The sequence below is a fragment of the Sus scrofa genome, chromosome 3, assembly GCF_000003025.6.
Source record: "Sus scrofa isolate TJ Tabasco breed Duroc chromosome 3, Sscrofa11.1, whole genome shotgun sequence".
NCBI classification, from domain to species: Eukaryota; Metazoa; Chordata; class Mammalia; order Artiodactyla; family Suidae; genus Sus; species Sus scrofa.
Genome location: NC_010445.4, coordinates 60,009,931 through 60,033,693, shown reverse-complemented (window position 1 = coordinate 60,033,693; position 23,763 = coordinate 60,009,931). Strand labels below are relative to the sequence as shown.

The 23,763-nt window shown below is 40.8% G+C and overlaps 1 protein-coding gene across 5 annotated transcripts in view; it reads left to right on the top strand.

The window, feature by feature from the left end:
• Nucleotides 1-23,763, top strand: part of DNAH6 (dynein axonemal heavy chain 6) — a 254,417-nt gene that overhangs the window by 80,581 nt on the left and 150,073 nt on the right. For all 5 annotated transcript variants that reach the window (XM_021087305.1, XM_021087306.1, XM_021087308.1 and 2 more), the window contains 10 exons: nt 554-646; nt 2,835-2,954; nt 5,598-5,778; nt 9,232-9,328; nt 13,107-13,326; nt 16,060-16,224; nt 16,312-16,425; nt 18,081-18,206; nt 18,292-18,447; nt 18,743-18,904. In XM_021087305.1, the coding sequence (XP_020942964.1) occupies nt 554-646; nt 2,835-2,954; nt 5,598-5,778; nt 9,232-9,328; nt 13,107-13,326; nt 16,060-16,224; nt 16,312-16,425; nt 18,081-18,206; nt 18,292-18,447; nt 18,743-18,904 (1,434 nt within the window). The remainder of the gene's footprint in view (nt 1-553; nt 647-2,834; nt 2,955-5,597; nt 5,779-9,231; nt 9,329-13,106; nt 13,327-16,059; nt 16,225-16,311; nt 16,426-18,080; nt 18,207-18,291; nt 18,448-18,742; nt 18,905-23,763) is intronic.

Sequence of the window (23,763 nt, the reverse complement as noted above, 5' to 3'; positions counted from 1 at the left end):
CTTACTTTTATTGTCATTATTTTTGTTATCACCTCTATAAACAGCTTCTCCTGCTTAGCTTATAGCCCAACAAGAACTTGAGGGCAACAGGGTTTGAAATTTGCATGCTTATTATATAGAGAACTACATACCAAAAAAGAGGTCTTATGCCAAAATGCATTATCTTTCAAACTACATACTAGAGAGGTCTATATGAAATGCTTCAAAAAGACATTGAGAAGACTTCCCTACTTAGGATATTTGACCTCCTTACTCTAAAAATACACGCACACCCGCCAGTCACCTGTGTCAAAAGAATTTTTTTCCTTTTAATTAAAGTATAAAGTGGGAGGGAACACGCATTAATGTATCACGAGTTATTCATATGTATTAGTGCTAGTCAATAAGACTAAGCAAATCAGTGTCATCTAACCAAGAAAAGGGTTTTAAGAATTTTAAAGACAGGAAGAGATTAGGAAAATTACAGAGTTTTCACTTATTTCATTCCCCATGCATTTATAAAGTACCTAAACCAAATGAATTTAGATATCTTAAGACTTGAACTGTTTCTAAGGTGGAGGATTCTTGGAAAACAACTGAATTTGTCGTTCTTCCTCACCGTGATTCCAAAGATGTATTTATCCTGGGTGGCACTGATGACATACAGGTGGGTAACTGGGTTACTAAAACTTATGGTAAAGGTTCTTGCCAGACATAGTCCTAAATATTCTATGAGAGATTATGATGTAGGACTGAAACGTGAAAGTTATTAAATGGGAAAAATCTAATTGGGAAAGCAAAATATGAGTATGATTAATTGATATGAATGCTGGTACAGGAAATATTTAGCGAAGCAATAGAAATGGCATATAAATGTGAAAGTTATAATCTTACCGTTAATGACTCACTGTTGAGGAATTTAGGAAAACAAAGAGATCAGTTATGGCTGAAGTGGTCAGAAATTCCTTTCTAGACCAGCCAAGATATGCTGGACCTTAAAAAGTAAGAGGATTTGATAGACAAAGATGAGAATGAAAGGCATTTCAAACCATTTAAATGAGGCAAAGAAGCTTGAATGTTTCAGGTCTGTAGCACCCTAAGAAGCTAAAGCCCCTTGAATTTTTTGAGACCAGGAGTGGATAGATGGTCATGCTCTGTTAACAACAAAAGAAGATAATTTAACCCATGTTTTTGGAAAATTCTTAATGACTTAAAATCCAAAGGTACGTTTGTTTAGCAAAAGATCTGGGGATTTTGGCTCAATTTAAAAAGCACCGTTTGCCTATCAGGGTGTACTCAAACCAGAACTTGAGATGAAATGGCTTTACCAGGTAAAGGTTGGAAGAGGAAGAGCAGACATCACTCTAGGCAGTGGAGGGTAGAGCATACCCAAGATGAAAATCAGTCAGTATGAGGCAAAGTGATATAAGGTGATGGGGCTTCTGCTCTCAAGAAGTTTACGATTTAAATAGAACATCTAAAATCCTTTAGGTATTCTGTTGTGGCTCAGCGGGTTAAGGATCCAGCAGATGTCAGTGCAGTGGCTTGGGTCACTGCTGTGGAGTAAGTTTGATCCCTGCCCTGGGAACTTCAACATGTTGTAGGCATGGCCAAATAAATAAATAAATAAAATCCTTTAGATTAGCAGATACATTTAAAAAAATTTTTTTATTAAAGTGTAGTTGATTTACAATGGCCCTTCAATTTCTACTGTACAGCAAAACGATCCACCCCACCCCCATATATACACACACACAAACATATAAACATATATATATATATGCACGTTCTTTTTTTTTTTTCAAACTGTCTTCCATCATGTTCTAACCCAAGAGACTGGACACAGTTCCCTGTGCTGTACAGTAGGACCCCATTACTTATTTGTTCTAAATGTAATAGTTTGTATCTACCAACCCCAAACTCCCCATCCATCACCCTCTCTCCCACCTCCCTCTGGCAAACACAAGTCTGCTCTCCATGTCCACCATCTGTTTCTGTTTTGTGGATAGGATCATTTGTGCCATATTTTAGATTCCACATATAAGTGATATCATATGGTATTTGTCTTTCTCTTTGTGACTCACTTCACTTAGTATGAGAATCTTGAGCTGCAGCTATGTTGCTGCAAATGGCATTATTCTGTCCTTTTTATGCCTGAGTAGTATTCCATTGTGTGTATATACCACATCTTCTAATCCATTCATCTATCAATGGACATTTAGGTTGTTTCCATGTCTTGGCTATTGTGAATAGTGAGCAGACACATTTTTTAAATGTACGCATCCCCTGAGGGATGCTGTGGTGTGAAGAGGTGGAGCGGGAGAGGGAGATAGAGGAAAATGTCTCTAATCATTCAGAGCTTGACATGAATGAGTTCAGTTTCCTTCTTCCTCAAGACGATTGAGGGAAAGTGACGTTTCATTGGATGGAGATGATACCTAATTTTTCAAGTTTTGAGTAGTGAGATATAAAGACCAAATGGTATGAAGAAGGTACCAGATACCTTGTAGGGGGAGAGAGGAGAGGAGGGTTGAGCTAAACATGTGCCCTTAATAATTACAGAAATAGCCAGGGTTGAACAATCTAAAGTTACTTGGTTCATTTGAGAGAATATCAGAGTGGGTTTTAAGCCTTCATGAAGAGGAGGAGGCGGGGAAGTGGATGGGTTGGAAACAGTAGGTGGGACCAAGCCATTCACTCAAAAAGTTGGCTTTTAAATGGACTGTTGGGATTCAATATCTGTAATTATCAGAGTTCCTGTTGTGTCTCAGTGGTAACGAACCTAACTAATGTCCATGAGGATGCAGGTTCACTGCATGGCCCATTGCATATGTTTTCTTCACCTTTCCTTAAAGGTCCTACTTGACGACAGCACCATCAACATTGCTACCATAGCCTCATCACGTTACGTTGGTCCACTGAAAACTCGAGTGGATGACTGGCAGAAACAACTCGCTTTGTTTAATCAAACACTGGTGAGTAAGGATAATTTCATTTCACAGACTCAGAATTGGAAAGCCATAGGACCTTAGAAATTATGTGCTCGGTCACCTCAATATTATATAGTTTAGGCATAATATTTAGTTATTGACATTGAATTATGCTCAGAAGGTAAGGAAACTGCAAATAGATTGAGATTATTCCATCTCCCTTGGGTTAGTTATTATTTCTTTTTCTTTCTTTTTTTTTTTTGTCTTTTTGCCATTTCTTGGGCTGCTCCCACAGCATATGGAGGTTCCCAGGCTAGGGGTCAAATCGGAGCTATAGTCACCGGCCTATGCCACAGCCACAGCAACATGGGATCGGAGCTGCGTCTGCAACCTACACCACAGCTCATGGCAATGCCGGATCCTTAACCCACTGAGCAAGGCCAGGGATCAAACCCGCAACCTCATGGTTCCTAGTCGGATTCGTTAACCACTGAGCCACGACAGGAACTCCATGTTAGTTATTATTTGTATAAAACAAAATACCACAAACTTAGTGGTATAAAACAATATACATGTGGAGTTCCCTGGCTCAGCGGGTTAAGGATCAGTGTTGTCACTGCTGTGGCTCAGGTTGCTGCTCTGGCACGTTTTTGATCCTGGGGAAATTCTACATGCCATGAGCACAGTCAGTAAATATGAGAGAATAAATATACACATTTATTATCCCATAGTTTCTGTGAGTCAGTTCAGGCATGGCTTAATTCAGTCTCCTTCCCACTTAGGGTCTCACAAGGGGTCAATCAATATGTGGAACAGGGAGTTCCCATAGTGGCTCAGTGGTTAACGAACCCAAGTAGTGTCCATGAGAGTACGGGTTCGATCCCTGGCCTCACTCAGTGGGTTAAGGATCTGAAGTTGCCGTGAGCTATGGTGTAGGTCACAGATGTGGCTCAGATCTCACATTGCTGTGGCTGTGGTGTAGGCTGGCACTTACAGCTTGCATGCGACCTCTAGCCTGGGAACCTCCATAGGCCACGAGTGCAGCCCTAAAAAGGCAAAAGACAAAAGACAAAAAAAAAAAAAAAGATGTGGGACAGGACTGGGTTCTCCTCAGAGGTTCAACTAAGGGAGAATGTTGGCCGAAATCATTTTCTGGCAATTCCGGGACCAGGGCTTCATCTTCTCACTGGCTGTCAGCTGGAAGCATCCTCAGCTCCTCTATGTTGCCCAGTGTTCTTCCTTGTGGACTTCTTCAATTAGATCACGCCATCGATCTAGCAGGAAGAGAAAGTCCCCTGGTGAGATGAAGGTGACAGCTTCATGCACGGTACACGCAGTTGTGTCCCTCTTGCTGCCTTTGCCCAGCTCTCCATGTAGAAGCCAGTCCCAGGTGCCCCCATGATCAAGGGGAGTGGATCACACAAAGGAATGAAGACCAGATGTTGGGGGCCACCTTAAGAGTCTTGCCACAGCAAGCTTATATTTACTGGGCAAATACTCACTGTTTCTTGAAGTCTCCTTAGTGCCCTTCCTGTCACGCACACCTCCTCTTGCTTTGTTCTACCTCATATTATCCCACAATAAAACTAAGAACCCACTTACTTGGTTCTGACTTTATTCCCATCAGTCTCTTTCTTAAACTTCCACTTGATTTAATTATGTTGAGGTTTCTCTACGTTCTCATGGTATCTGTGAAATAATAAAGGTTCTGCGTAAGAAAAAACAGTTTGTTCTCATGGAGATCTTTTTTTCAGGAATCCATCCTCTTCAATAATCTGACCCCTGTCCAGCCTTCTGTACTGATGGCTGAGCCCTATGAAGGAAGGGACGGCAGATCAAAGAAAAGGACATGTTTTCTTAGTGAATCCTTAAAGGAAGAAGCACTGCTGGAGAGTAGGGATGGACCCTATGGAGAATTAACTGTATAGACAGCATGAGAGACCTGAAACAAACCAGGGAATGGTTGTGACATTAAGGCTTAGGCATGGCCCCAAATCTAGAATGAAAAGTGAGAAGCCCCTGCCTGGATCTCTGCCTGCATCTCTGCCTGCACACAGGGTAGGAGGCCCAGAGGGAGGAGGAGGTCTGCAGCCTTTAGATCACCCCGTGTTTCTGGTTTCTTTGATTAACAGTGATTATTTCTAAGAAGAGAGGTAATGCATGATTTTCTTCGTCTTCCCTGTCTTCAGTATTTGCCACATGTTCTATCACCAACAGGTTTTACTTTTTTCGATTGATGAAAATTCATCATAATTCTTCTTTAAAAAAAGAAGACAGAAAAATATAGACATAATTGAGACTAAAAAAAAAAACCCTTTCTTGATCACCTTTTTTATATTTGGAAATAGTCATGAAACTTACCACTTCCCAACCCTTCATATTTCTTTAAGCATCTTGCCTCCCCCTAGAATGTCTCCCCTGGACATTTTCATCCTCTTTCGCTGGGTCCATCCTGGTCACCACATGGTGGTAGAATCAGTATAACTCTACTCTATAAAATGGGTTGAAATTAGGCTGAGATGAGTCTTGGACCCTTTAAACGCGTTTCATTTCAAAGGACCTGTGAGAAGCTGCCAGAAGGAAAACGATACTGTGAATCCCCATGTAATTATTTTTAATATAACTGTGTGTTTTCCACTTGGGGTAAAAAAAAAAAAAATCGGGTAATGTCCCTATTTTTCTTCCTAGGAAGAGTGGCTGAACTGCCAGAGAAACTGGCTCTACCTAGAAAGTATATTTAATGCTCCAGATATTCAGAGGCAGTTGCCTGCAGAGGCCAAGATGTTCCTTCAGGTGGATAAGTCCTGGAAGGAGATCATGAGGAAGGTGAACCGACTGCCGAACGCTCTCCGAGCAGCGACCCAACCAGGTACAAAAAGCACAAAGAGATGATCATACTAAGTGAAGTTAGACAGTGGAAGACAAACATCAAACATCAAACCTCATTTACATGTGACTTTTAAAAAGATGCAAATGAACTTATTTGCAGAACAGAAACAGACTCACAGACTTTGAAAACAAACCTGTGGTTACCAAAGGGGGAGAGGTGGTGGGGAAGGATGGACTGGGGGTTCGGGACTGGCATGTGCACACTGTGATATATGGAAAAATGAATAAATACATGCAATATCTCAATCAAAAATAAAATATAAACTAGGAGAAAGTAGTTGTTTACATGATGCATAATGAAAAAAGGCACAAGCAAAAACTGTTATAATCGTCTAAAACGTTCATCACTTCTAGGAGTCTAATCGTATGTGCTTCATTCAACCCTTGATTCTAGTGAGCATCAGTGACCAGGAATAGTTGTGGTACATTTGACACTTGCTAGGCAGTGTGAACTGGAACACTGTGGTTATTATCATTATCATTATTATCTTTTTAATCCTCATTTCTCAGCTCAGTTTATAGTTTTCCACAGAAGAATCTGCTGCTTTTGTTGTTTTTGGAATTGGAGAGGGGTGCTGCCCCAGGGTATCAGTGATGCTTTCATCTCACAGCTTGGGCTACAAGACATACTTTTACATTCAGTTGCCCCATTCTACTAAAGCAGTTGTAGACTTACAACCATAAAAATTTCCACCGCTTATTTTTAATTCATTAAAACCACTTATAGTTATTACCGCTAATGGTAGTTCCAATCTCAAGGTTGAAATGCATTTTAATAAGTTCTGTTTCTAGGGATGCAGAATCAAAATCTTTCAGGGTGCACATACATGGTGATAGAACTTCATGCTTTGTATCAAAGCCTCAGCAGGATCGACTGCTGTTCTGCCAATGGCCGTGCATGGCTTGTCCTGGTGATTCCTCTAGAGAGCTTCCTGGTCCAACAGAGGCAGCCTGCTGGGCTGTGCTTCTTGCTCAGAGACTCTTATGTAAAACAGAAACAGAAAGGAGAAGCTATACGGTATGAGATGAAAATGTTAATGCCTCGGGGCTTCAAGAAGCTGCCCACATCCTTGGTTCTTGGTCCCCTGCCAGCCACAACTGCATCCCTCCAGTCTACTGTCATGGCATCTCCTTGTCTCCCTCTTATAAATAAAGACCCCTATGAATATTCTGGGCCCACTGCATTTTCCACGGTAATCTCCCCAGCCTGTAATCCTCAATCACACCTGCCAGATGGCTTTTTCCATAAAAGCTAGCATATTCTCAGGTTCTGGGGACTGGGACATGGACATACCTGAGAGACCTTTTTCCTGCTGACTGCATCCACTGACTGTGCACATTCAAACCTTTTGCTGCAGAAATATGAGTGTGTTTTATTACAGAGTGCTGCCCCAGTCCCTGCTAGACTTTTGTTGTATAGCTTTTGAAATAAAAATAAATTCCAAAACACATTTGGTTCTAGGGGTTTCAGATAAAGAAGTGTGAACCTGTATATATCATTTTAAGTGATGATAAAGTTGTGAAGAAAAGTAATCAGGGCAAAGGGACTAGAGACTGCCGTGTGTGTGTGTGTGTGTGTGTGTGTGTGGTGAGAGAGAGAGAGAGAGAGAAGGATTTTTGAATCAAGTGCCTTTTGAGTAGAAGTCTGTATGAATGAGGGAATGGACTATGCATATGGATCTAAGGGATGCCTGCTAAAGGCAGAGAGAACAAAGGCCGAGACTGTGTAGTGAGAATATACTTGACAAGCGTCACGGTCTGCAAGGAACCGGAGTGGAGTGGAGCACAGCGCACGGCAGAGAGCTTAGGAGTGAGGCTGCAGAGGGGAGCATGCCTGGGTCAGGGATTGGGGATTGGATTGGGCCATTGACCACACAGAGCCTTGGAGGCCGTGAAAAAGAATGGATTTGATTCTTGGGCAGGTGAGGAAGCCAGGCGCTGTGACAAGCACCAAAATGGCAATGTCACATGAGACGTGAGGTTCCCTTGAGACTCTAAAATTTAGTGATAAAGAGGTAGGATTCTGTTGCCACAATTTCAGCATCTAAAGATGCAGAGGAAACAAGACATAAATAAGAAAGTGACAGAGAATGTGGAATGTTTTAGTGAATGCCTTTGTTTAGAGGGTCAAAGCGAAGGCAATCCTTTGACTCTGGTTGGTAGCACCTTAAGCCTCTCAAAGTGGAGGAGGCCAGAAAAAAAGGTTTCAAATTAAATGCTTGTTCAGGAGTTTCCACTGTGGCGCAATGGGATTGGTGGCCTCTCTGCAGCATCAGGACGCAGGTTCAGTTCCTGGCCCTGGTGCAGTGAGTTAAAGGATCTGGCATAGCCACAGCTGTGACATAGGTTGCAACTGTTGCTCGGATCTGATCCCTGTCCTGGAAACTCCATATGCCAAGGGGAAGCCAATAAAAGAAAAAAAAATAAAAACAAAAAACAAAAAACACAAGTAATAAATGTTCAAGATAGAAAATAATTTAAAAGTAAGTAAATAAATACTTATTCAACTGTGTAAAATAACAAAATTAATAAAGATGATTGTCAACATTCTTTTTTTTTTTATACCCAATAGATTGGAAAATATTTTTTTAAAGTTTACAGTCTTAAACATTGACAGTGATTTAGAGCAATGGACATTTTCAGACACTTCTTGTAGGCATGCAGAATAGTACAAACACTTAAAATATCTTGGCATTTTCCAGTAAATTTGAAGTGAGCATACCCCTGTAACACATCAACTCCTCTCCTAGGCATGTGTACACACACACACACACTCACACATATTTAGAGAAGTACCAGAAAACATGGATGATGTTCATAACAACAGTGTTTATCTTAACAAAAATAGAAATAATAAATAAACAATTTCAAGTCAAGAAATACACAGTTTAATATGTTTACCACTTATGTTTCAGATGAGGAGTCTAACTACAATGAAAAACAAGTGAATGACAAATAGAGCTACAACTATTCCTAAAACCACCCCTTCCCAGAATGAGTCAAACAGCCCAATTTGACAGAGTGGCAGGAGTTGGGAGAAGTAGAAAGACAATTATACTTACTACTGCTATGAGATTTTGTTCAGAGATCCACACACACAAAATCCAATAATATGAAATCTAGAATGGTAACACAGACACCTATCTGTGTATATACTGCCCATCATAATAAAGAGAAATCACTAATACAACTGAAGCCCCATTATACTTCCCAGCTAGCGTTCCCAAACTTCAGAACTGGCAAAGACTCTATTTATCATTCACTTGATTGTTAACATTCTTAACCAACCTCCCCATATTTTATTGGTCTATTCTTTTACCAAATAAAACCAAAGATTTTAAAGAGGTTAATATCATTTTATTTCCATTTAGTATATGTATTCTCTATTTATTGTAACACAATTTTACCAATACTTTTTTTTTTCAATGACTAGGACTTCTGGAGACTTTTCAAAATAATAATGCATTACTTGACCAAATTCAGAAGTGTCTAGAGGCATATTTAGAATCAAAAAGAGTTATCTTTCCAAGGTAAGTTTATAAAGCTACCTCTGATATTAGTAGTTAAGAGTATCCATTAATTTTTAAGCCTATACTTAAAAACAAACTATAGTCTGAAAACATCAGGGAACCAGAGAGAGAAAGGTGAAAGATATTTGAAAGATGAAAGCTAATATCTTTACTGGGGAGTATAAATCTCAGTGATAAAGATACAAAATTTGATGAAAGTTTAAGTGGCTAAGTATGCAAGGTGCTAGAATGATTTTTTTTTTTTCTTTAGGGCTGCACCTGTGACATATGGAGGTTCCCAGGCCAGGGGTTGAATTAGAGCTGCAGCTGCCACCCTATGCCACAGCCACAGCAACGTGGGATCAGAACCACATCTGCAACCTACACCATAGGTCACAGCAATGCCAGATCCTGAACCCACTGAGGGAGGCCAGGGATCGGACTGACATCCTCATGGATGCCAGTTGGGTTCGTTACTGCCTGAGCCACAACAGGAACTCCTACAAGGATTCTTGATCACAGCATTGTTCCACTGCTGGGTGTGTATGTGTGTCTCTGCATGTGTGAGTGTGTCCACAGGTGTGCGTGTGTAAAAAGCTAGAGACCCATGTTGCCTGAGCTGGCCTCTTTAGGTTAACTGATGGCTTGAGTGTATCACTGTAGAAATTGCCTGAGGTCATTTCAGAAATTCCAAATGAAAGTTTTGCTCATCCCCTCATTCTAAAAAACACACCAAATGTTTTGCTGAGAGTGGTAAAGATACAAAGAAAAGGTCAGATCCCTGGTCTAATGGAGCTCCTGGTTAACAGGTGGAGAGTCATGTATATACACCATTACGTCATAATTCTGTATGACCCCTAACTTCAGTCACTAGGGCGCATTGTACCGTAACACAGAGAGCATCACTGAATTGTTCCTCTTTCATGGATTTTTCCTGTGAGTGGTTAAGGAAATGACTCTGCAGGTCTGTTCCTAGGAAGAACACTTGAGTCAGCCAAGGTCAGGTGCTTATGTGGGTTATTTGACTGAGAGGTGGTGATCTGAAGATCTGGAAGATTTGATTGAGTTTAATAGAACTGGTTGGGCTTGAAAGAATGTACGCCAATCTTACTAAAATGGCATTCATGCAACATGGGAAACAATAGAAGCAGCTGAAGTTTGGAACGTGCCTATTGTTTATTAAATCAGTGGTTCCAACTTGTGTCTCCCTAGGCCAGAGAAAATCTGTACACTGCTTTGTTGTTGTTTGTTTAATATCTATGTGAATTATATGACCAATTTTTCAATTTCTGTTGCATTTCATTTAAAGCAGGTCTATTGGCAACAAGTTCTCTTAGTTTTCTTTCATTGCAGAATGTCTTTAAATCACTTTCATTTCTAAAGTACATTTTCTATACATTTAACTTGGCAGTATTTTTCTTCCAGTACTTTAAAAATGTTGTCTCCCTATCTTCTGGCTTTCATTAATTTAGTTTATTTTTTGCTTTTAGTTCATTTTGTTTGGCATTCACTGAGGTCCTTAAATCTGTAAATTTACCTTTTTCCACCGTATTCGGGAAATTTTTAGCCATTCTTTAAATATTTTTCTGTACCTCTCTTCTCCTCCTGAGTCATATAACATGAATATTATATCTTTTTTTTTTTTTTTTTTTTTTTGTCTTTTGTTGTTGTTGTTGTTGTTGTTGTTGTTGTTGTTGTTGTTGTTGCTATTTCTTGGGCCGCTCCCGTGGCATATGGAGGTTCCCAGGCTAGGGGTCTCATCGGAGCTGTAGCCACCGGCCTACGCCAGAGCCACAGCAACGCGGGATCCGAGCCGCGTCTGCAACCTACACCACAGCTCACAGCAACGCCAGATCATTAACCCACTGAGCAAGGGCAGGGACCGAACCCGCAACCTCATGGTTCCTAGTCGGATTCGTTAACCACTGCGCCACAACGGGAACTCCCTAAATCTTTTGATATTGTCTCATAGGTCTTTATGACTCTGCTCATTTTTATCCCTGTTCTTTTTTCTTTCTGTTTTTTAGATTGAAATATTTCTGTTGATCTGTCTTCAGGTTCATTGACTCTGTCCTCTGACATATCCATTCTACTATTGGGCTCTCCAGTGAATTTCTAATTTCCATTATTGTATTTTTCTGTACAACTAAATTTCCATTTTTAGAAATAGTTTGTTTTTCTTTGCTGAGCATTGCTGTTTTTGCATTTGTTTCAAAAGCACTTGCTTTCTCTTTTGGTATCATGATTGCAAACACTGATTTAAAAAGTTTTTCTGATAATTCCAACATTTGGGTCATCTGGGTTGGTGTCTTTTTTCTTATTTCTTGAGAGCTAGTTAGGTTTTCCTGGTTCTTTGCATGTTGAATTTTGCTCATTAAAGAAACCTGGACACAGATTTACCTTTGATAATATTGAACACCAAAAAGTATCAGCTTTTATTTTTCCTTTTGTTTAGAATTCCATCCACTAGGTCTGCAGTGTTTAATATCAGGAGGCTCTTGCTGCATTGATGTCACGCTCCAAACCTTAATGAAGACCTGCTATGAGCCACGGGGCAAGTTAGGTCCTGGGGGCAAGAAATGAACACAACACTTTTGCTGCTTTCACAGGGCTCAAGGTCCAATCTTGACATTTACATGTTTCATTATCAAATAAGAAGGAGGACAAATTAATTATTACTGTATCTAGCATTTCAAAGAAGGATGACTGATGGAGTACAACCCAAATATCTTTATCTCTAATGAGAGCTTCTGTGTTTTCTGCTGGGGCTAGTTTCTTCCTCCCCCCGGGAAAAAAAATCTTGAGCAGGTCTCATGTATTTTCTGGTCATTCTCAAATAATAATGCAAAAAAAAAATAATCTCTTTAGCCCAGTAAATAATCTGTAATTATCAAAACTCTAAACTTTTTTCAGAGTTAAAACCTCCCCCTTCTCTGGCCCAAGCCTGTTGCAGGGCTGAAGGCTTTAGTGATGATGAGGATGAGTAGTGGTCAACCCTCCCGACTTCCTATTAGGTTTCTGAGGTCTCCGGCTTTGGGAAGGAAAGCAGGGAGAGGCAAGGTGAGAGGAGAAGGCTGACATGGCTGGTACCCATCTGGCCCCTTCTCTCCACAGGGGAGCCTCCCAGGAGCTCATTAGGATCCCTCCAGTCTTGAGGGATTCAAATAGGCATCTTCCTCTATGAACTGAAATACCTTCTCCAGACAGATCTTCATCCCTGTCTTTCATCCCCGGGCATCCAGGTGTGCCCCTTCTCCAGTTTTTTTTCATAGGGTATCTTTATGCCTCCACATGGCTCTGTAGGGCAGGATCTAAGAAAATCTCATGCATAATCACACCAGCATGGCCCACAGCTGTGTATTTGTAAAAACAGATGAGGTTTCCACAACTACCCATGCATCTATTCAATAAATTATGTATTGAATATCAGGCATGCATGAGGTACAAGGCTATATTCTTGGAAAAACAAATAATGCACCTTCACTCTAGGAGTTCAAAAGCTGAGAAGTAGACATGAAACAAAATCAGTATTATAGCAAGTGCTACCATTTTTGCGATTTTTCTGAAAAATATCTACCTTTTAGGTATAAGGCATTAATTCTAGAGGTTTGAGATGCATCTGCACTAAGCTTCATAACAATCATAGTTAAAAACACGTGGCCTCCCCAGAAACCCAGAGCAGTAGGTTGGAGGTCCAGGAAATCGGGGTATGGGGAAGAGATGGGGCTAAGGGATTTATCTCTCATATCTATATAAGGCTTTGCTCCAAGTTACATTTTACATATTTTCTTTAATCCAGATTTTACTTCTTGTCAAATGATGAACTTCTGGAGATTTTGGCCCAGACACGAAACCCCCAAGCTGTGCAGCCGCACTTAAGGAAATGCTTTGACTCCATTTCAAAGCTCGAATTTGCTCTCATGCCTCCAACTGAGAGCAAAATTCCTGTTATAGATGCAGAGCCAGAAAAGGTTTACACAAATGATATTTTAGCTATGCTCTCACCTGAGGGAGAAAGGGTAAGGTGTTTTTATTTATAATTCTTTATGGGTAAACTTTGTTACTCTCATGGGGTTGAGGGTAGAGGGTTATTCATTGACACTCTAAACATACAGTCAGGTGCTACTGTGATCTGTTACTCTGCTGGCTCAGCAATATCAAGGAGAACCAAGAAAAAATTCTTGCCCTCCAAGAGTTCAGAGTCTAGTAGAAACTTAGCCAAACAGTTGAAACACCTACAGTAAATGCAATAACAGAGGCATGCGCTTTGTTCTTGGGAATGGAATGGAAAAAAACTGGAACCAGGTCGTAATTCTCCAAAAGGGGCATGCGAGTGGACTGGTTAAGAGCTGGTTCTATGCCCAGCCACCTGGATTTCACTCCCAATCATTAACCTCATCAGTAAAATGAGGATTAGTAATAGTGCCCAATTAATGAACTGCTAGGGGTTTTTCAGATGTTTCTCTATGTCAGTTACTTAGAACAGTACCCAGTGGAGGCTATGAAGTATAAGTTGTCCTTGTTTGGCTGCGGTGTCTGCAGGGCACTACACAGTGCCTAGCGTATGGTGAATACCATGCAAGTGACTGTGTTAGCAGATCATGGGGACCCAAGTGACCTCACAGGGGATAATGACACACACCTACAGGCAGCCAAGAAAGATAAGGAGGAGACATGGGAGGAAGAGCATTCCATATAGAGGAATTGTGCAGGGAAATGCCAGAGCTTTCAGTCCAGGTATAACACAATGGTGTAAGTGGCAGGGGCCCATAAACACTTCACTTGTCATATACATGTACCCCAATGTTCATAGCAGCACTGTTTATAGTAGCCAAGACATGGAAACAACCAAAGTGTCCTTTAGCAGATGAATAGATAAAGAAGATGTGGTACATATATGCGATGGAATATTACTCAGCCATTAAAAAGAATGATAAAGGAATTTCTGTCATGACTTAGCAGAAATGAATCTGACTGGCATCCATGAGGATGCATATTTGATCTCTGGTCTTTGACAGTGGGTTAAGGATCCAGTATTGCAGTAAGCTGTGGTGTAGGTTGCAGACACAGCTTGGATCTGGCATTGCTGTGGCTGTGGCATAGACCAGCAGCTAGAGCTCCGATTTGATCCCTAGCCTGGGACCCTCCATATGCCACAGTACAGCCCTGAAAAAATAAAAATAAGTAAATAAATAAGTAAATAAGTAAATAAATAAAAAGAATGAAATAATGCCATTTGCAACAACATAGATGGACCTGGGGGGTATTATGCATATTTAAATAAGTCAAATAGAGAAATACTCTGTGCTAGCACTTATACATGGAATCTAAAGAACAATACAAGTTAATATAACAAAATAGAAACAGATTCACAGATGTAGAGAGCAAACTAGTAGTTACCAGTGGGGAGCAGGGAGTAGGGAAAGACAAAATAGGGATAGGGGATTAAGAGGTACAAACTACTCTGAATAAAATAAATAAGCTGCAAAGATATATATACAGCATAAGGAATCTAGCTAATATTTTATAACTATCAATGGAGTTTAATCTCTAATAGTATTGAATCACTATGCTGTACACCTAAAAGAAATATAGTATTATAAATCAAAAAATTTTTACTTGTCTTAAATTGATCCTCTTGCAATAGAATTTTGCTCATCTCTAGTGTTGAAGAAGAGAAAGAGGAAGACCTAGGCTAGGGTCCAGGGAAACAGGGCATTTGAAGGGAAGAGAAAAGAATAGTTGAGGAGTTCCTGTCGTGGCGCAGTGGTTAACGAATCCGACTAGGAACCATAAGGTTGCGGGTTCGATCCCTGCCCTTGCTCAGTGGGTTAATGATCCGGCGTTGCCGTGAGCTGTGGTGTAGGTTGCAGAGGTGGCTCGGATCCCGCGTTGCTGTGGCTCTGGCGTAGGCCGGTGGCTACAGCTCCGATTGGACCCCTAGCCTGGGAACCTCCATATGCCACGAGAGCGGCCCAAGAAATAGCAACAACAACAACAACAAAAAGACAAAAAAAGACAAAAGACAAAAAAAAAAAAAAAAAAAAAAAAGAATAGTTGTAGAAGCCCAGACAAGCAGGGTAGTCAGGTCATTGAAAGTCCAAGAAATACAGAGGAGAAGAGCTGAAAAGTGTCAGTTGGACTGGACAATTGGGAGAATATTGCTCACCTTAATGGCCTGTATAGGTTTAGAGATGTGTTTGAAGTAAAAAATTCAGATGGCAGCAAGTAGGAAAAGAAAGTGGAGGGATTCATGTAGTGCACATACACTCCACCTTCCAGGAGTTGGTACCAAAGGGAAGCGGTGAAATAGAGCACTGAGCACAGGTGAGTTGAGAGAGCTGTAGTGGGGGATGCCAATAGAAAGTTCTAGGGAGTTCCTGTCATGGCTCAGCGGTAATGCACCTGACTAGCATCCAGGAGGATGTGGGTTCGATCCCTGGCCTCGCTCAGTGGGTTAAGGATCCAATGTTGCCATGAGCAGTGGTGTGGGTCGCAGACGCAGCTCAGATCTGGCGTTGCTGTGGCCTGTGGTGTAGGCTCGCAGCTGTAGCTTCAATTTGACCCCTAGCCTAGGAACTTCCATATGTCACAGGTGTGGCCCTAAAAAGACAAAAAAAGAAAAAGAAAAAAAGAAAGTTCTAGTATTTGTGGTCAAGCTCATGTTTCCCCCACCCAAGGTTCTGTTAGGGAAGTAGAGAGGATGTGCAGCCTCCAGGAACCACGTTACCCCTGCTCCAATTACCTTCCAGGTTAGCCTGGGGAAAGGCCTCAAGGCCCGTGGCAACGTGGAGGAATGGCTGGGCAAAGTGGAGGAAGCCATGTTCACATCTCTGCGGCGCCTGTGCAAAGCCGCCATTGCTGACTATCTAGGGAAACTGAGGACGGAATGGGTGATTGCCGGCCACCCTTCTCAGGTAGCTTGCCCTCCTTAAATTTCCCCTCCTTGCAAATCCTGTTTTGCTGAGATGCGTCACACACTGAAGGAAGGTGTCTCCACGCAGGTGATCCTGACCGTTTCTCAAATCATGTGGTGCCGAGATATGACTGATTGTTTGGAAAAAGAAGACGGCAACCGTTTAGAGGCCCTGGAAGCTTTTGAAAATGTCAACTTTGAGGTGAGGTTATGGCACAGTGACAATGAAACATTTTGCTGTCTGTGCAAGATGGTCTCAGTGGCTTCTACTGGCATGGTTATTGCAAATCTGCCACTTCAGAAATCATAATCCTCTGACATGACATGCAGAGTGGTGGGGTTCTCACTAAAACTATTTATGTTCAAGTTTTCTCAGCAATACTACCTTGATTTTGTGTATATTTATATGAATGTTGTTAAAAACAGAAGGAAAAAACAATTCAAGAGGAAAATGTCAGGATTATAATGGTTTGCAACATTTAAGGAGGAATTGCATCCTAGATCCTGGCTGTCTCTCACAGAAGCTTATTCAATCCAGGAAAAGCACCGGATCTGTGTCATTTCTACTCTTAGGTTCAACATATGCTTGTCTACTATTTTATAGAAGCATCAGGCAACCTAGCAACAAAACAATACATAATTGAATGAATTAAATACCATTCTACAAGAATTTTTTGAGCTCTCATTGGGAAATGCCACTATAGCTGTGTAAAATCTTTTAACACCAAATTCACTTCTACTTCCAAGCCACGTTGCATTTTTAAAGAATCACCCTTAAAACAGAAAAAGGAGGAAATAATTTTCTTGAAATAAGAGAAAATTCTTTCATAAAGGTCCTCAATAGCACTTCCTCTCAAAGAGCTGCAACGACAGAAAGACTGGCTAAGGAAAGTCTCATCCATGCCTGAGTAAAGGTGGCCCTGATCAGGGTCAGCCAGAGCAAGGATTCAGCACAACGATTCAGGGCCTTCAGAGGCACTGCTCTTCTTTGAAAAAGATGTGTTTACATGAAAATCAGGAACTCAACCTATTGAAAAATGTTTTCGGGTGTTCCCACTGTAGCACAGCGGAAACGAATCCGACTAGTATCCACGAGGATGCAGGTTTGATCCTTGGCCTTGCTCAGTGGGTTGGGGATCTGGCATTGCCATGAGCTGTGGTGTAGGTCACAGACATAGTTCGGATCCCACGTTGCTGTGGCTATGATGTAGGCCAGCAGCTGCAGCTCTGATTTGATCCCTAGCCTGGAACTTCTGTATGCCACAGCTGCGGCCCTAAAAGGCCAAAAAAAAAAAAAAAAAAAAAAAAAAAAGAGAAAGAAAAGAAAAGAAAAATGCTTTCACTTAATCAGTCATTGGCTTGGCTAAAATGCTCAGGATTTCTGATTATCAAAAAATATATATATTTGAAAATGAGGAGCACTACTTTAATCACCTTTAATTTTTAGGGAGAACAATCTTCTCTAGAAACATTATCACATGGTGGTTAAGAGCCTGGGCTTTCCTCAAGGCAAATGTCTACTCAAGTCTCATTTTTGCCACTTTATAACTGTGACTGCCATCAATTTACTTACCGTCTTGACCCTCAGTTTCCTCTAACATAAAATAGGGATAAAGATAATACTCCACAGAAATCTTACAGAAATTTAAAAAGTTAAACTGTTGTCCTGTTTGGTCACAGAATTATAGATCTGCGGAAAATTGGAATAGACATTTGCCTAAACTTTCTAGTTTTATAGCTAATTTTATAGATAGTTTTGGCAAATGTCTATTCCAAATTTAATAGTAAAAAGATATACATGTAAGCTGACTTTTGAAAATTAATTACTACAAATTCTTTTTTTTTTTTAATCTGTAGAGATTAAATGCCCTGGCTGCTATAGTCCGAGGCAGTCTTCCTAAACTACACAGGAACATCATAACTGCCTTAATTACTATTGACGTACATGCCAGAGACATAGTCACTGAACTTGTTCAAGCCAAGGTACCTATTTCTTTTAAATAAAAACATATATTTCTTTCTGAAATGAGTGCATCTAATATGTGTATCATTGTTATCATTTACGAAGGTAGAGGCAGTTGAATCCTTTGACTGGCAGAGACAGCTGCGCTATTATTGGGATATAGACGTGGACAACTGTGTGGCGAGGATGGCGCTCTCTCAGTACACTTATGGCTATGAGTATTTGGGTGCATGCCCAAGATTAGTTATCACTCCTCTCACGGTAAGTTACCGAACATTTAGATGCATGTTGACGTAAGACTGCTTTTTGAAAATCAAAATAGTCCTGAAAAGTTTCCATCTAACATCAACCCTGGAAAGGATTTGCCATGAATGCGTCTTTGGGAAGCAGATATTTGTATTATCTCATTATGTGCCTGGATTTTTTAGGATACTCCCACTTCTATAGAACCTTTCATAAAAAAATAATGACCCCTCTGCTATAGAAAGGAAAGGACTTATACATTGGTGGCCAGAGTCAGTTTCCTTCAATAATGACCATTTATCCTTTTCTCTAGGATCGCTGCTACCTTTGCCTCATGGGGGCTTTGCAGCTCGACCTGGGAGGTGCGCCAGCTGGTCCTGCTGGCACTGGGAAAACCGAGACTACCAAAGACCTTGCAAAGGCTCTTGCCATCCAGTGTGTGGTCTTTAACTGCTCTGATGGGCTGGACTACAAGGTACAGTCCCAGCATCTGAACACTAACATTAAGTGTTCTGTGTGGTTTTCTCTATCTGCAACATGACACAATAAAAGAAGGAGAAAATGGGGGGTGGGGTCGCAAGCATGGGAAATTAGTAGGGGCAAAGGAATAAATAGAGCAAAGGAATAAATAGAGCAAAGGAGGAGAGTCAGCACTTGATTAAAAAAATAGGCACAAGGTCCAAATAGACATTTTTCCAAGGAAAACATACAGATAGCCAACAGGCTCATGAAAACATGCTCAATGTCATTAATCATCAGCGAAATGCAAGCCTAAACCACAGTGAGATCAACCCCCACTTGTGAGAATGGTTATTATCAAAAAGACCACAAAAAAAAAAAGTTGGTGAGGATGTACAGAAAAGGGAGCCCTTGTACGCTCTTGGTAGGAATGTAAATTGGTGCAACCACTATGGAAAACAAGGAGGTTCCTCAAAATACTAGAAATAGAACTGCCATAAGATCTGGCAATTCCAGTCCTGGGTATCTATGTGAAGAAAATGAAAAGATGAACGTACCCCAATATTCATAGCAGCATTATTTGCAATTGCCAAGATATGGAAGCAACCTAAGTGTCCATCAACAGATGTATGGATAAAGAAGATGTATGGATACATATATACATACATACATATACACACACACGTGTGTGCACGTGCACATATACATATATAAAATCTCCCACATTTTCTTCTGAGCAGTATTACTCAGCCATACAAACGAATGATCTTGCCATTTGCAACAACATGGGTGGACCTGGAGGGTATTGTGTTTAGTAAATTAAAAAGGCAAATACTCTGTTATCATTTACATATGGAATCTAAAAAAATAAACCAGAGAATATAACAAAAAAGAAGCAAACTAAAAAAAAAAAAAAAAAAAAAAAAAAAAAAAAAAAAAAAAAGGAGTTCCTGTCGTGGCACAGTGATTAACGAATCCGACTAGGAACCATGAGGTTGCAGGTTCAGTCCCTGCCCTTGCTCAGTGGGTTAAGGATCCGGCGTTGCCGTGAGCTGTGGTGTAGGTTGCAGACGTGGCTTGGATCCCACGTTGCTGTGGCTCTGGCGTAGGCCGGTGGCTCCATCTCTGATTCGACCCCTAGCCTGGGAACCTCCATATGCTGCGGGATCGGCCCAAGAAATAGCTAAAAAGACAAAAAAAAAAAAAAAAAGAAGAAGCAGACTCACAGATACAGAGAACAAATTATAACAAACAAACTAGTAGTTACCAGTGGGGAAAGGGAAGAGGGAAAGACATAAGAGGGGTAGGGGATTAAGAGGCATAAAGTAAATAAGTCACAAGAATACTTTGTACAACACAGGGAATATAGCCAATATTTTATAATAACTATAAGTGGAGTTTAATCTGTAAAAATACTGAATCGCTATATTGTACACCTGAAAGTAATGTAATGTTGTAAATCAACTATACCTCAATTTTTAAAGATGTCGATGAGGAAAATTCTTTATAGAAGAATAATAGCTAATACATGCAGGATGATAACATTAGAAATTGCTATTTTTCTGGAGTTCCCGTCGTGGCGCAGTGGTTAACGAATCCAACTAGGAACCATGAGGTTGCGGGTTCGGTCCCTGCCCTTGCTCAGTGGGTTAACCATCCGGCGTTGCCGTGAGCTGTGGTGTAGGTTGCAGACGCGGCTCGGATCCCGCGTTGCTGTGGCTCTGGTGTAGGCCGGTGGCTACAGCTCCGATTGGACCCCTAGCCTGGGAACCTCCATATGCCGCGGGCGCGGCCCAAGAAATAGCAACAACAACAACAACAACGAAAAGACAAAAGACAAAAAAAAAAAAAAGAAAGAAATTGCTATTTTTCCTTTAGAAGTTTTATAGTATCTGGCCTTACATTTAGGTCTTTGAGTTTATTTTTGTGTATGGTGTTAGAGAATGTTCTAATTTGCAAACTATAAAAAATCACTAGATCTGACAGTCATCACCATTTTCAAAACCACATGAAAAAGGTAATTGTAACGTTTGTAATGGCTGGATCAGTCTAATTATCCATTGGTCAATCAACACTTCCCTGAATGTGAGATAGCCAAGGAAATATGCATCTCCTGCTATGGTATGCAGTCTGAATTGCTCTTGTCCAAAAGTATTTAAACCTCAATGAGTCTAATTAAGTCTCTATGGAGTTCCTGTCGTGGCTCAGTGGTTAACGAATCCGACTAGGAACCATGAAGTTGGGGGTACGATCCCTGGCCTTGCTCAGTGGGTTAAAGATCTGGCGTTGCTGTGAGCTATGGTATAGGTTGCAGACGTGGCTCAGATCCTGCGTTGCTATGGCTCTGGCATAAGCTGGCAGCTACAGCTCCGATTGGACCCCTAGCCTGGAAACCTCCATATGCTGTGAGTGCAGCCCTAGAAACAACAAAAAGACCCAAAAATAAATAAATAAATAAAAATTAAGTCTCTAGATTTAAATACAATTTTCAAGAAGTATATAAGATAGGGAGTTCCCATCATGGTGCAGCAGAAACAAATCCAACTAGTATCCATGAAAATGCAGGTTCAATCCCTGGCCTCACTCAGTGGGTTGGGGATCCAGTGTCGTTGTCAGCTGTGGTATAGGTCACAAAGGCAGCTCGGATCCTGTGTTGCTGTGGCTGTGGAGTAGGCCGGCAGCTGTAGCTCCGATTCGACCCCTAGCCTGAGAACTTCCATGTGCCATGGGTGTGGCCCTAAAAAGCAAAAAAAATTTTTTAAAGAAGTATATAAAATAGAGAAATATATTAATACCAGAAGAATACAATCAACCCAATATGGAATGCAAGAAAATTCATAGGGAAAATAACCTATAGACCTTTTTTTAAAAGTGCATAAAGGGAAAGGATGCATGGAACTGCTATAGATTTAAAGAGATTCAGAATTAACCAAATGAAATGTTTGGATCTTGTTTGCATCCTTATGTAAATAAACCAACTGTAAAAGGAGAATTGGGGAAAATTGAACGTGGACTGGTATTAGATAACATTAAGGAATTGCTTGGTTTTGTTTTAATATGTTAATAGTATTGGTTTGGTGTTTTGTTTTTAATGTTCTTACACATTAGAGATTTATGGGGAAATACTAATGATGTCTGGGACTTGTTTGAAAATACTACAACAACAACATAAAGTGTTAGTAGAATTTTTTTAAAAAGGCAGAATATTGATAATCATTAAGCTGAGTATCATATACCTTCTTTTACCTCTTAGGTATGTTTGAAATACTGCAATACAAAACCTTTTTTAAAAGTATAAAACATCGGGACTTCCCGTCGTGGTGCAGTGGAAATTAATCCGACTAGGAACCATAAGGATGGGGGTTCGATCCCTGGCCTCACTCAGTGGGTTAAGGATCCGGCATTGCCATGAGCTGTGGTGTAGGTTGCAGGCACAGCTCAGATCTGGCGTTGCTGTGGTTGTGGTGCAGGCTGGCAGCTGTGGCTCCAATTCGACCCCTAGCCTGGGAACCTCCATATGCCGTGGGTGCAGCCCTAAAAAGACAAAAAAAGTATAAAACATCAAAGTGGCATAAATATCTCCAAAAATTATCTTTAACGGTCAATCAGTTTTTGCTGCATAATTAGTTCCTTTTAAGAAAGGGGGAAGATTAGCCCCTGACTGCTCTCAGCTGAGAGCTGGCCTGGTTCAAACTGACTCTCCTTCTCCGGTTGAACACAGTTTCACAGACCACCAACATCAGACCGGTCACTTTGTGTCCATGATGCAGGGAGACAAAAAAACCACACCATAATCATATCTGAAGACAGACACAAACAAGAACTCTGTCCAAACCACAAAAATAACCGAATATCCTTCCTCGACTAACCTGAGTAACTGCTGCAGTCTTACCAACACCTTGAGCCACACTCTAGATAGATGCTATTATGATATATTATGATACCCATCATGGAATTGCCCCTGCTTTCTGCCAATACAAATTTAGAGTGTTGTGGTGTCGCCTAAAAAGATATGTTCAGTTTCTATTGGCTGATACCTGTGAATGTGACCTGATTTGGAAAGAGAGTCTTCGCAGATGTAACCCAGCTAAGGTGAGGTCATCCTGGACCTGGATGAACCCCTAATCAAACAACTAGTGTATTGATAAGAAGAAGGACATTCAGACATAGATACACAAGAAAGGAGACCATGTGAAAATACACAGGAAGCAAACCAAGGAACACTAGGGGTTGGCTACAAACATGAAAAGCTATGAAGCCATAAGCAAAAATGCGCCCCTAGAACCTTCAGAGTGAATATAGCTCTGCCAACACCTTAATTTCAGACTTATAGACTCCAGAACTATGCAAGAATAAACTTCTGTTGTTTTAAGCCACCCAGTTTATGGTAATTTGTTACAATAGCCCTGGGAAACTAATACATAGAGCAAAACCCACTTCACTGAACCTTCCCCAGACTTTTCTATAACAAGTCCTCCTAAAGTTCTTTTACTGAGCTATCCCATGCTTCCCCATGGCGTGTGGTCTCCCTTATTGCAATAAGAAATAACACCCCCCCCTTTTTTATACTATGGATGAGTTCCAGTGATCTTTTTATTTTATTCTCCCATATCTTATGATCTCCCTACAGCATGCCTATAGTCGACATCCATAGGCTAAATATCACTAAAGATCCTAATATGTCCCAAAGATAATATCCTAATATGTCCCTTGCTCTATAAGGCAGTCCTTGGGTTTTAGCTTGGTCAGAGAAGGTCAGCGCTGCCAGCTTCAAGAGCCCTCTTTACTCTGTGCTTATGCTCAGTGGTTTCTGTATGTTATCTGCCATTTGTAGGACCTTGTAAAGGCAAGAAAATCTTCCATTAGTAAAGTTTT